General features: G+C 42.4%; 1 protein-coding gene across 1 annotated transcript in view; it reads left to right on the plus strand.

Annotated features, from left to right (window-relative positions):
- The window catches only part of HS1BP3 (HCLS1 binding protein 3), a 32588-nt gene extending 18866 nt beyond the window's left edge, over window positions 1–13722 (plus strand). The window contains exons 5-7 of the mRNA XM_079969971.1: window positions 4129–4286; window positions 5419–5554; window positions 10314–13722. Of these exons, the coding sequence (XP_079826097.1) occupies window positions 4129–4286; window positions 5419–5554; window positions 10314–10542 (523 nt within the window). The 3' untranslated portion in view covers window positions 10543–13722. The remainder of the gene's footprint in view (window positions 1–4128; window positions 4287–5418; window positions 5555–10313) is intronic.
- Window positions 13723–14043: the final 321 nt, after the last annotated feature.

Genomic DNA, 14043 nt, shown 5'->3' on the forward strand with positions numbered 1-14043 from the left:
TGAGGCTTTAATCCTACCAAAAATGTAGGGTTTTCTTTAATACAGAGTTATTGTGTTTAAATGGGAGAGAGTCCCATGCAAAAGAATGGAAAGATGAGCACAAATTGAGCAAAAGAGAACTGGTTTAACATTTGTGGGAGCTGATGGCAATAGTCATATTAGCAATAATTCTAAAGAAAAATGGAAATGGTAAATAAAGACTGGATGAAGGGTTGTCTGTTGAACTATTTGGAAAAAAGAGAGAACTTAAGTTTTATTATAAGCAAAGATAACAAAATATATTCTGTGTGTTCTTATGTATGTTCATTATATCCTATTTATTGCACATCACACAAGTAGTATGTAGTATCGCTTTTGTATGACATATTAGATATTTAGAAGAATGAACAGATGGAAAATAGGGATAGATTTGAAATTCATTTAAAAAAAACAAACCATGGGGATGAAATGGGGGAGCGTTAGCAGTCGGAAATTGAAGAGCCCAGATACAGGTTTGGTAGCTAATCTGTAATTTATGTGGAATGGGATCTTTTAAAAAAGCTAAGAAGGTTTAGTGCCACAGCTAAGTACAATTCAAGGCTGCTTCTTTCTGCAGCTTTGGAATTGAGCAAACTGGGCAGATTGAAGCACCTTTTGTCTTAGGGACTTTGCAATAATAGGATGACTCAGCTCTCAAAATAGAATTTGGAATGGGCATTACCTCATCCACCAGCTTCCCAAGCCTCTGCCCAAGGAACAGGAAATGTTGAATCACTCGATTCACAGAGTGGGTTCTGTTGACAATGGTAAACCTTAATAGGGGGTGGATTTCAGTGGCCTGTTTTGCTGAGCCTTTAATGAATAACTGGCTTGGCTTTTGAAAAGGCTTATTCACAGCAGCGAAAGTGTATGTAGGTTAGCAGAAGTCTGGTCTTGACTGTTTGCGACGGGCATTTCCTCATGCTTCTCAGTGTTTTGCAAATGTTCCTGCAAATAAGCCCACACAGGCCATTCGGCTACATTAGTCATCTGTATTGGTGTCCTGAAGAGTCACCACTGGTTACCAGGCAAGTGGCTATTTGCAAGGGTATCCTTTGTCATGTCTATGATCCTGAGAAGAGTTGATACACATAGAATCATGGAGCTAGAAAGGACTTCAAGGGTCATCTAGATGTGAGACTGACACGCAGGGCTTCCGTGTTTCAACACGATAAGGCATCTTTTCCCGACCCGGTGCCCTTCAGGTACAACATGCGAAAGGCACTAGCTTAGGGAAGGCTGGAACCCGAAACGTCTCCCCATCCCAGTCAGTTTCTTGTGAACAATCGTTTAGCTGTGAACACATTAAAACAATTTTAGGGGAATGCTTGAAATCATCATAGAATTTCCAGCTAGCGAGGTTGGCCTGTCATGTTTCATAAAGAATCTTGCAGATGACCAATGTTTGGAGGAGAGTGGGGGATGGGCAAGAAACGTTGAGTGCTAAAAATAGAGCTAGAGTTTTGTGTAACATTTTTGTCCCTCCCCCCCCCCCCAATGAATGGGGCATGTTCTTCTCATTGCATTGTTTTATACTATTTGGAGTCCCCATGATCATATTATAAAGTACAGTGGTACCTCAGGTTACATATGCTTCAGGTTACACACTCTGCTAACCCAGAAATAGTACCTCAGGTTAAGAACTTTGCTTCAGGATGAGAACAGAAATTGTGCTCTGCTGGCACGGCGGCAGCGGGAGGCCCCATTAGCTAAAGTGGTGCTGCAGGTTAAGAACAGTTTCAGGTTAAGAACGGACCTCCGGAACGAATTAAGTACTTAAACCGAGGTATCACTGTGGTTGTGTTCTATGCTTTTAAATCAATCACTGCTAAGAGTTGTTCCTTTTCGCTTTCCAAGGTATCAATTAAAAAAAAAAATCTGTGTAGTGTGAGCAAATTTTTATTCTGACCCAGTGTGTGACCCAGAGAAAAACAAGTTTGAGAATTGCTGCATTTAGACCTTGAATGCGTTCTGTGAACCCATCGCTATTTTGCTTCTGGAAAATAGCACCAATGAGCCAATAATGGTAAAAACGACATTGGGATGTTGGCAGAGCCAACTTTCTGCCTCTCCACCAGCAACAAGCCTCTTGAAGTAAGCTTGACAAAGGCCCAGTTTTGTGAAAAGCAAGGGCTACTTCAGGGAAGCTGCAAACAGTGCTATTAATAAACCAGTGCCAGGGCGAAATGCGAGGGCTTCTGTCTGTTCCCACGGAACATTGTGCTCTCCTGGCTCTTTGTGGTGACGTCATGCTGGGCGCTCGGTGGCACTTCTGATCAATTTCACTTCCTCAGTTTAATCCCTCTTACTGGAATTTGACTCAGCAGTCACCCTTATTTGGAGCAGGACAGACATCCCCCTTTGGCTGCTGCTGGCTTCGCCATTCATCTCTCCCACAAATCCCTACAATTTTGCATTTGTACATTTTACACTGCTGATGGATACTCTTTTTTGCAAGAGGTTGGGAGAGAAGGCACTTACTTTCTCAATGCAGATTCGTGGGAACGGTGCCTCCTTGTTTTGCAGTGACCTCAGGAGAACCGTGTCGCTGGTAAAATATTAGTCACCAAGCAGTTCATGAGAGGTTCCCTTCCATAGAAGGGAATTGGCAGGATGAAACATGGTTGCAGAAACTGCCAACACTGATACACACACACCTATTCTTTCTTTTTTTACACACACAGAAATGTAGCTAAAATGTATTAATTGGGGTGCGAGTGTCTTTATTATTTCAGCATATCTAAAAATAGATGTGTCACCAAACCAGCAAATTATTTGACTTTGCAGATGGATTATTGGTTGGTTGTTGTTGTTTTTTAAAAAAACTTCCATTGTCCTTAAGTGTCTGTGACTGCCCTATTATTATTATTATTATTATTATTATTATTAAGATTTATATATCATCCTTCATCATAAAATCTCAGGGCGGTTCACAGAACAAAATATAGGATAAAGACAAGTAAATAAATACAGTGGTACCTCGGGTTAAGTACTTAATTTGTTCTGGAGGTCCGTTCTTAACCTGAAACTGTTCTTAACCTGAAGCACCACTTTAGCTAATGGGGCCTCCTGCTGCTGCTGCGGCGCCAGAGCACGATTTCTGTTCTTATCCTGAAGCAATGTTCTTAACCTGAAGCACTATTTCTGGGTTAGCGGAGTCTGTATCCTGAAGCGTATGTAACCTGAAGCGTATGTAACCCGAGGTACCATTGTAGAACAAAACAGCAAAACGACAACTTCCCCATTCCCAAAGACATGTCTTAAAGGCTGTAGAATATTAATCTACCGTTTCTTCTGCACTTGAAACCTCCAGTAGCATCAGATTTGGGAAGTGGAAGTGTCAATGGTAACATTTACAAAGAATCGGAAAGATGTGCCAACTCTGTAAATAAGGAGAGCATAGTGTGATCATTGCAACATTTCAAGAAGTTCTGTGGCAGTTGTGTCCAAGGCTAAGGTGGATCGCTATTGAAATCTAATATGACGTTGATTGGAATGAGCACAAGCTTTGGGGAGAATTTTGTTAAGGCTTGACAGTGGGTGGCCGTTCGGACCTTGCGTTATTTAGCTTCGATCCCTTCCCGTTCAAACAGCCTGATGGATCAGTACTATGCAAAGCCTACTTTAAGATAACATCTTGGGGTTGATCGTGCATCCTTTGCAGGATTCACCTGAGCTTTATTCCGTGGCTCCCTCTCCAGAAAGCACAGAGAAGGCTCTCTTTTTGGAATGGTCTTCCATTACAATTTTGGGTGCCAGTTCTTTTCATACCATTAGGAGCACATTGCAGGGTTCTGCACTGCTTTCTTCTTATCTTCCAGCACAGTAAGAATTACCACTGTTATTTTTTCCCTTCTCTCTCTCTCTCTTAGAAAAGCAGCTGTCGAGTGGAATTCTGCCAGCGTGTTTTCCTCTCTGCTGCTAATAGCTGCTTTTGATTAGAGATATGGGGGAGAATGTTAAAGGGCACATCCTCCAGGCCACAAATCTCCCACCTCCCCAAAATTCAACTTGTAAGTCCACAGGGTGGCTGTGCCTGGAAAAGAGAAAAAAAAAGAAACACTCTTAACAGTGTCTGCTGGATTTTTCTGCTGTCATTTAAACCTTTAGATCAAAAAAGACTAAGAAACCCACACCTCCTCCAGCCAAAGACGGGAAACCCAAGTTAACGATTTTTGACGAAGAAGCTGTTCCCGATGAAGGACTGTTTGGCTCAGTTAAAGGGTTTTCATTCAGTGGCAGCAAGAGGATATTGGCAGCCGAAAAAAGTAAGTGTATTTCTAGTCAGCTCCTTGATGTGCGCTCCGAAAACATGTGCCAAAGTTTCGCAAAGCTTAGTTGCAAAACTCCAAATCATTCTTTGCCAGCTTGTGCATACAGTCATTTATTCCGGGATGGAAAATGCCTTAGTACACTCATTTAGATATGTGTGATGACTCCAATGGTTGAGTTGAGTTAAAAGCGAAGACCCCTATCTCCTTCTTTTTCTCCCTATGAGAATTGCATTCCCTTAGGGATATTCTTCCAGTGGCTACAGTCCAGCAGTGGGGAGGATGCATTCAGAATCAAGTGGTGGCTTATGCCCATTGGGTGGAAGACGGGAAGCCAATATTCCATACCCTCCAACATTTCTCTGATTAAAATAGGGGCATCCTATATTATTATTATTATTATTATTATTATTATTATTATTATTATTATTATTATATTAATACCCTGTCCATCTGACTGGGTTGCCTCAGCCACTCTGGGTGGCTTCCAACATATATAAGAATATCATGAAACATCAAACATTTAAAAACTTGCCTGTATTTTAAAGGTTATATAGTTACTTGTGGGTCTCATATCTCCATAAAAAGGTAAAGGTAAAGGGACCCCTGACCATTAGGTCCAGTCATGGCCGACTCTTGCAGCGCTCATCTCACTTTATTGGCCGTGGGAGCCGGTATATAGCTTCCGGTTCATGTGGCCAGCATGACTAAGCCGCTTCTGGCGAACCAGAGCAGTGCACGGAAACGCTATTTACCTTCCTGCTGGAGCGGTACCTATTTATCTACTTGCACTTTGATGTGCTTTCAAACTGCTAGGTTGGCAGGAGCTGGAACCGAGCAATGGGAGCTCACCCCATTGTGGGGATTCAAACCACCAACCTTCTGATCGGAAAGTCCTAGGCTCTGTGGTTTAACCCACAGTGCCACCTGCGTCCCCTACACTCCAACATTTCTTGGATGAAAATAGGGACATCCTAAGGAAAAATGAGACATTCCAGGATCAAATCAGAAACTGGGATGGCTTCTGTAAATCCGGGACTGGAAAACAGGAACACTTGGAAGATCCGATATTCAGGCTACTGCTGTGTACAAGTCAAATGTAGCTGTTATCTATTTGTTCAATTATCAGATCTGAAATTGTTTGAAGATCCAGACCTTGGTGGAGTGGTGACTCTGGGTGACTCGCTGCTGTTGCCAACTGCCTGTGCAAGCACAGAACATGCATTAAGTGATAGCCTTGAGGAGGACACTGAAGAGCTCTTGAGGTACAGTATTAATCTTGCATGCATGTGAAGTTGTAGGGTCTTCAGTGCTCCCTAGCTTTGCAGAGCAACAAACATGTAGCAACTCTTATGCTGGAAGGGTTCGCATTCAGAAATGTCAACAGGCTAAACGATAGCCCAAGGCCTTGATTTTTATTATCTGTAAATTGGTATCTGATGTAGCCCTTACTAAGAATTTGTATTTTTTAACGCATGATGCAAATAACTTGTATATGAAGCCTGAGCGTTGAGGTGTATTCAGTGCTACGGTGTATCCAACAAAGTTGTCTTTTTGGTGCAAGGACTTCCACTTGTGTAATGGGACTTCTGCCCCTTGTGCACCCTGTAAATCTGCTCTGGAGGGTTGTGGGAATCCCCAATGTATTTGGGGGGCACATGGTACAAAGGGAGAAGGAGGGGAAGTTCTGTTGTACAAGTCGTTGGGTGAGCAGGATAAGTTCACTGGATGCTACCCTTAGGCCTCAGGATTCATAGTGAATGAGGTACCGTAGTATACAACTTAGCTTTATTCAGAGTTCAACCCATTGGAATGAATGAACACGACTAAGTGAGGTCTATTGATTTCAATGGGCCCACTCTGAGTAACAATACCCATTGTTAATAGTCTTGTCCATCGTGGCACCAACCTTACTCATCATCTGTAGCACAAATATTTGTGGTCAGTTTTGGCTTAGCAATTACCGTATTTTTCGCTCTATAAGACGCACCTGACCATAAGACACACCTAGTTTTAGAAGAGGAGAACAAGTAAAAAATATTTTCTCTTCCTCTCCGCGCAGCGTCTCTCCAGCAAAGCAGGAAGTGAAATGTAAGGGGCTCTATTTTTCCTCCCACTTTGCTGAAGGGGCACTGCACAGCTTTCTCTCTCTGCGCAGTGCCTTTCCAGTGAAGCGAAGTCAGAAGAGCAAGAGGGATCGCTGTGCAGCGAAAGCAGTGATCCCTCTTGCTGTTCTGGCTTCTGGGATAGCCGTGCCAAGCCTCTTCAGGGCAGGGGGAGTGTTTCTCCCATTGCCCTAAAGAGGCTTTGCGCGGCTATCCCTGAAGCCAGGAGAGCAAGAGGGATCGGTGCGCACCAATCCCTCTCATCTCCTGGCTTCAGGAATAGCTGAGCAGCCTGCATTCGCTCCATAAGACACACACACATTTCCCCTTACTTTTTAGGAGGGGAAAAGTGCATCTTATAGAGCAAAAAATATGGTGTTTGCAGGTTAAAGGCATATGATAACATGATTTAGAATTTCAGGTGACTAAAATAAATTGCACACTTTATTAGCGATCCAGGAGATTTTACAGACTCACATTTCATTAACTACAGGAATGCACTTGCATGCAAAATGTCCAGGCCAAAAGTCATGTTTTGAGTGACTTTCCGAAAGCTTTAATGATTACTTACTAATGTGAGTGGGGTGGGGGGTGGGGAATCCACTGTGTGAGGTCCCTTGGAATATGTGATTGTGGGCCTTCCTTTGTTTATACAAAGAGTACTTTTATTAACAAGTCACATCAGCAACACCTATCTTAATCTACTCAGAGGTAAAAATTTAGTTGCACATTTTGTCTTATGCATTGGCAACACATTTGATCTTCTAAGGCATGATGTCTTCAGGGCACAGCCTGATTGTTACTGGAATGGAATATTTGAGAAGGAAGAACACACACGGTCATTAACTGCCATCTATTGTTTTTCTTCTGTCTCATCCCAGTAATCAAAGATAGACATTTTGTCTGTATGGGCAAAACACCACCTTATGCAACCGTTGAATTTAACATAAACCACTGCAAACAGCTTCTTCATCTGTCAGATGAATATGCATCACATTATACGGATTCTTCCAGCTTGGTAAAGTAAGAAAAAGGCCACTCTGGGTGGCTTCCAAAACATATAGAAACAAAGGTGCCATCTTGCACCAAATATTGTGGGTGCCCACAATGAAAGGCTTCAGCTTTGCCCATTGACTTGGGGGGGGGGCAGCCCCCACAAATACATTATTGTGGGTGCCAAAGCAGTTGGCTCCAGTGTACAGAAACGTAAGAAACCATCAGACATTAAAAACATTCTGATACAGGGCTGCCTTCAGATGTCTTCTAAAAGTTGTGTAGTTCTTTATCTCCTTGATATCTGGTGGGAGGGTGTTCTACAGGGAGGGTGCCACTGCTGAGAAGGCCTTCTGCCTAGTTCCCTGTAACTTCACTTCTTACAACAATGAAACCGCCAGAAGGCCTCTGAGGAGCTGAACCTCGGAGCTGAGCGATGGGGTGGAGATGTTCTTTCAGGTATACAGGGCCGAGGCTTTTTTTAGGGTAATAAAAGCCAGGACCAACACTTTGAATTGTGCTTGGAAATGTACTGGGAGCCAGTGAAGATCCTTTAGGACTGGTGTTATATAGTCCTGGCGGCCACTTCCAGTCACCAGTTTGGCAGCCACATTCTGATTTAGCTGTAGTTTCTGAGTCAACTTCAAAGGTAGCCCCATGTAAAACACATTGCAGTAGTTCAAGAGGGAGATAACCAGAGCATGTACCGCTCTGGCAAGACAGCCTGGGGGCAGATAGGGTCTCAGCTGGCAGACCAGATGGGGTTAGTAGACAGCTGTCCTGGACTTTGGCCTCCATGGAGAACTGTGAGTCCAAAATGACTCCCAGGCTGCACATATGGTCCTTCAGGGGGCACAGTTACCCCACTCAGGACCAGGGAGTCCCCCACATACCCTTTGTCTACTAAAAACATTACTTCTGTCTTGTCGAGATTCAAACTCATCCATCCATTATGCAGAATAAGGAAACTTGTGGTGTAGATTAGAACCACTCTTTCTTTTCCTGATCCCTGAGGTGTGATCCTTTGGTATTTTCTTACGACAAATATAATTGTTTCTTGCTCTCTTTTTAAATGGTGGTGGAGATGCTGAATCTTTGGAACTGGCATGGCAACCAACTTCTTGTTTCTAGCTTACTTGACCTACTTAGAAAGTGCTGATATTTTCCATGCAAACCCAGCTGCTAGTAAACCATTACAGTATTATGACAAGAAGTTCTAACACATGCTTTCCTTTTTTAAACCAAACTTAACATATTTAAATTTAAAAATAGAATGTGGGTTTCTGTGCTCTTTATAAACCTTTAAAATTAAAAATAGACAGCAAACGCCCATGTTTCTTTATAATGCTTATAAACAATGAGATACACTTTTTGTTTCTATTTCTTAAACTTTTCAGATACAGTGGTACCTCGGGTTACAAACGCTTCAGGTAACAAACGCTTCAGGTTACAGACTCTGCTAACCCAGAAGTAGTACCTCGGGTTAATAACTTTACCTCAGGATGAGAACAGAAATTGTGCGGTGGCAGCGGGAGGCCCCATTAGCTAAAGTGGTACCTCAGGTTAAGAACAGTTTCAGGTTAAGAATGGAACGAATTAAGTTCTTAGCCAGAGGTACCACTGTAGCTGCTTTGCCTCCTGTGTTGTATACATAAAATATCAGAAAACATTGTTCTTTATTGGCCTGGATTTGATGTACCTCATTTTTTCATAGGAGTCACGAGTTGTACCCAAAGTAGTGCTAAGTGTAATGGAAAACTTTCCCCCCTCATACCCCTCAATCTGTTCTAGGTGTTCTTCCCAACCCTCTGGAGCAGATTTGAGGAAGATGGGGTGGGGAGAGAGGAGAAACAGTGGTGGATCTAGGAGTCTCAAATTTCAGTGGCACTCTGTGCGTTGCCAAAATTTGGTGCCTCTCGCTTTCCATTCTACATCATTGTTACAGCCAGGGCCTTTTTTCAGCCAGAGCTCACAGCTCTGGCACCTCTCAGGTGGGTGCCATTGCCATTCTAAGAGAACAAAGGAGAAGTTTGTGGTGAGCCCTGGCACCTCTTTTTCTAGGAAAATAGCACTGGTTACAATGCCCCCAAGGCTCTGCACACAGTGTGACCAAACCTAATCTGCACCTTGGAGAAGGTCCTTTGCACAAGCAGAAATCCTTCTGTGGATAGAATGAGGGCACTGGAAGTCACCCATTTATTTTTCGGGGTTTATGCGATAATGTGACACTTGTGTGAAAAGTCTAATGTAGCAGGAGTACTGTTGTTCTGCCTGGTCTTTGGCTTGGAATCAACTTGATCCCCTTCCTATCTATCCTTTTTCCTTTCTCCTTCTGTGATGGAACTCCTATTTGGGGACTTCCTTGGCTTTTTTCCAGGCCAACGTAGGACCAGTCTGGATAGTTGGCCTTGGTATGACGTTTTCATCCCCAAAAAAGTTTTTGATTTGAGTTTCTACTGAAATGAGGCTGCATTTTAATGTTGTGTTTTAATCTTGTTTTTAAGTTATATTTTAATCAATTATTTTATACCTGGTGTTAGCTGCCCTGAGCCCTGTTGTGGCTGTGGAGGGCGGGGTATAAATAAAATTTTATATTATTCTAATGATTGTTGGATGTTACTTTTTTGATGTAGGTTGCCTATTTTAAAGTTATGTTTTATTATCACATTTTTGTATTGCATTAGATTGTTATAAGATGTACATTTTTTGTTTCTTCAGCTTGTGAACCACCTTGAGTATTGTAAGATAGAAAGGCTGTATAAAAATTGAAAATGATGATTATTTATTATTTATTTCTACTACTATTACTATGTGTTGGTGAGGTTTTGAAGTAGAAGTTTCATCTTTAACCCAAAAAGAAATATCCCCACCCCCACAATCGGAATAAAATTCGCTTCACGTCTCTGAACTTGTTCTTCCTCCTCAGAGTGGAAGAGGATTTTGAGAAGATGTGGAAACTAAGCTCCAAGCCCAAGCTACCACCTAAGCCAGCGTTACCAAAGAAGCCAGCAGTAACTGATGCAAAACCCCCATTCTCCTCAGCCCCCAAAACAAAGCCAGCTGAAGTAAAGGCTCAGACCATGGGCGAAGTTGATATCCTCCAGTACATTCAAGAAAACGAATCTACCAGCAGTGAAGAACCAAGCCTGTTCTGAAACACAGACTATGCCAGACTTTTCTTCAGGAAGAACTTCCACCAGCCTTCTGCATCTGGTTGGACAGAGCAGGCTTTGGCCCAGCGCCCTCGGTTGACAGCTTGCCTGCTGGTTCATTATGGCAAAGAGAGCAGATTTGTAAGCAGCAAATCAATGAACGGCTTGTGTGTGTTCTGACCGCAGAGCAGCTGGGATCTGATCAAAGATGCCTTATGTTTGTTTTTTTTCAGGGAGTTTCAAGAGCAAGGCTAGAATTTTGTTGAAAGTGAGAGTGCTATCTCGTTTTGTTTTGTTTTGTACTACAGTTGTAGTTCAAACTGTTGGAATACATTCATACAACATAATTTGGGGCAAATTGATTATTTGAGAGGTAGAGGGGATAAAGGGAGCGGACTTAGTAAGGTGGTTGAGTAAAGTAAAATAACTTTTTTTTCTTAATTGGAAATAGTTTTAACTGCTTCTCCTTGTCCCTAGAATCAGAGAATTGTAGAGCTGGAAGGTGTCGCGAGGGTTATCTAGTCCAACTCCCAGCAATCCAGGAATCTCAGCTAAAGCATCCATGACAGATAGCCATCCAAATTCTGCTAAAAAAAAACCCTCTAAAGAAGAATCCACAACCTCCTGAGAGAGACCATTTCACTGTCATATAGTTCTTAGTGTCAGAAGGTTTTTCCTGATGTTTAGTTAGAATCTCCTTTCTTGTAACTTGAAGCCATTGGTTCGAGTCCTGGAGCAGAAGAAAACAAATTTGCTCCATCCTCCATTTGACAGCCCTTTAGATATTTGAAGATGGCTCTCATATCTCCTCCTAGCCTCTTCTTTTCCAGGCTATAAACATACACAGCTCCTTCAACCATTCTTCATGTGGCTTGGTTTCCAGACCCTTAATCATCTTGGTTGAAATATCTCCTTGAAACAACTTTCTAGAAAATATGCCAAAAAAACCCTTCACCCCCTGGATTGATTGGCTACAGGGCACACAGCATTTACCCCCAGACCCATATTGCCCCATATTTATGGTATTTATATGTGTAGATGGGATGTGGGTGGTGCTGTGGGTTAAACCACAGAGCCTAGGACTTGCCGATCAGAAGGTTGGCGGTTTGAATCCCCACAACGGGGTGAGCTCCCGTTGCTCGGTTCCTGCTCCTGCCAACCTAGCACTTTGAAAGCATGTCAAAGTGCAAGTAGATAAATAGGTACCACTCCAGCGGGAAGGTAAATGGTGTTTCTGTGCGCTGCTCTGGTTTGCCAGAAGCGGCTTAGTCATGCTGGCCACATGACCTAGAAGCTGTACACCGGCTCCCTTGGCCAATAAAGCGAGATGAGTGCTGCAACCCCAGAGTCGGTCACAACTGGACCTAATGGTCAGGGGTCCCTTTACCTTTATATGTGTATGGGGTGTCCAAATGCTTCTTCATGAGAAGCACTAGATTTTCTCTTCTGACCATAGTTTGTTGTGGTGTATTGGAGACTATGCTCAATAGCCCCCAGAGTTTCAGGAGCAGCTTGTTACGTAGCAGGAAAAGGGAGGGGGAATGTGGGAGTTTTGATCATGGCATCTGGTTTTCGTCTCTTCAACTCCATTCCTAGGGCTAAGGTAGGTGCAGACTTCTTTTTACAAGCTGAAATTTTTGCATTTCTTGCTATCACTTTGGGTGAGGAGAGATTAAGTTGTATATGGAACAGTATAAGCTAAAAGCCCCGTAAATCCATCTCTGCCAACGTTCACGAGCATTTTGTGAGTTTATTTAAAAGCTGCAGCTTTATAGATTTCAAGACCTTGATATAGATGCCTATGCTATTTGTAAGAGGGTTAGGAAAAGGAACAGAAATATGACCTGTACCAATGGGTTCAAATTGCAAAAGAAGGGTTATTTTTGGACTAAACATTAAGATGAACATAATTATAGGATTTTGAGCAGATGCCCCAACTGGGTGGTGGATTTCTTGCAAGACATTCAACTAGATCAGGCATGGAGAATGCTTTGACCTTCCAGATGTTCCCATCAGTCCCAGCAAGCATGGTCAGTAGCCAGGAAAGATGGGAGTTGTAACTGAACAAGGACCACCTCTTCCCATATGAACCGACCTCGACCCTGCAGTGCTCATCTGAGGCCCTTCTTCATGTGCCTCCACTGTCAGAGGTCTGGAGGGCAGCAACACAAGAACAGGCCTTTTCTGTGGTGGCTCCCCTCTTGTCAAATGCTCTCCCCAGGGAGGCTCACCTGATGCCTTCACTACATATCTTTAGGTGCCAGAAAAAAAACATTCCTTTTCTCCCAGGCCTTTGGCTAATTAAGCAGTCTATGTGGCCTTTTAAACTGTGTGTGGTGGGGGCTATTGTTTTTCTTTGTTAGTATGTTACATATTTTTTTGTTTTTATGTTGTAAACCAGCCTGTGATCCTTGGATGAAGAGTGGTACAGTGGTGCCTCGCAAGACGAAATTAATTCGTTCCGCGAGTTTTTTCGTCTTGCGATTTTTTCGTCTTGCAAAGCACGGACTTTGGAAAAGCTTCAAAAAGCACCAAAGTCTTCAAAAAACCTCAAAAAAGGCTACCACACTGCATGCTATGAGTTGCTCCTCGAAGTGAATGCACGGTTTTAAGAAAAAGGAAACAAACTCGCAAGACAAAGGAAACAAACTTGCAAGACGTTATCGTCTTGCGAAGCAAGCCCATAGGGAAATCCGTCTTGCGAAGCAACTCAAAAAACGAAAAACCCTTTCGTTTTGCGAGTTTTTCGTCTTCCGAGGCATTCATCTTGCGAGGTACCACTGTATTGAAATTTAATTAGCAACAACAACAACTGGAGAACCAAAGATTCTGCACACCTGAACGAGATGATTGCTTCCAACTCGATTCTATATTTTAATAATTCAGTTAGACAGCTGACGAAAGTGCTTTAAAATTGTTTTTCTCTTTTTATATGAACCTATCCTATGTCTTTTTCATTCTCTCTTGGGTAACTGAGGTCCACAAAACAAATATCTCTTGAGGAGAAGTTAAGCCATATCAAGAGACTTGCCAAGCCAGTAAGCTTATCTCTGTTGCCTTTTGAATATACACCAGAATGAATGGAGGGGGAAATATTGAAGCACTTTAAATGAGTTGTGTTTATAATGTATAATGTTCATCATTCTGTTTTGAATAAAAGTATTAAGCACTATGAAAATTAAATATTCCCTCTTGAGATTTGAAAGACAAATAGCCCCATAGATCAAATTATATTATAAGAGCAAATGAGCAGTGCAATTTAGATTGGGTCTGTTAGACTGTTTAGTAACATCTTTCCTCTTTATGCACAGTGCAGTTTGTTTATTCATTCATTCATTTTTAAAGCATTAAAGGTAGAAATAGTATGTTTCATGAAGTACAGTACATAATGTTGACACTAAACCAATGTTCTGGAGTAAATAGAAACACTCTTGTGAATACAGATGGGTAAACTAATGCATAGGAACATCTTGATTGCCATGAACAGTTTCTGCTGCTTGTTCA

This window comes from Podarcis cretensis (assembly GCF_951804945.1).
Source record: "Podarcis cretensis genome assembly, chromosome: 3".
Taxonomy (NCBI): domain Eukaryota; kingdom Metazoa; phylum Chordata; class Lepidosauria; order Squamata; family Lacertidae; genus Podarcis; species Podarcis cretensis.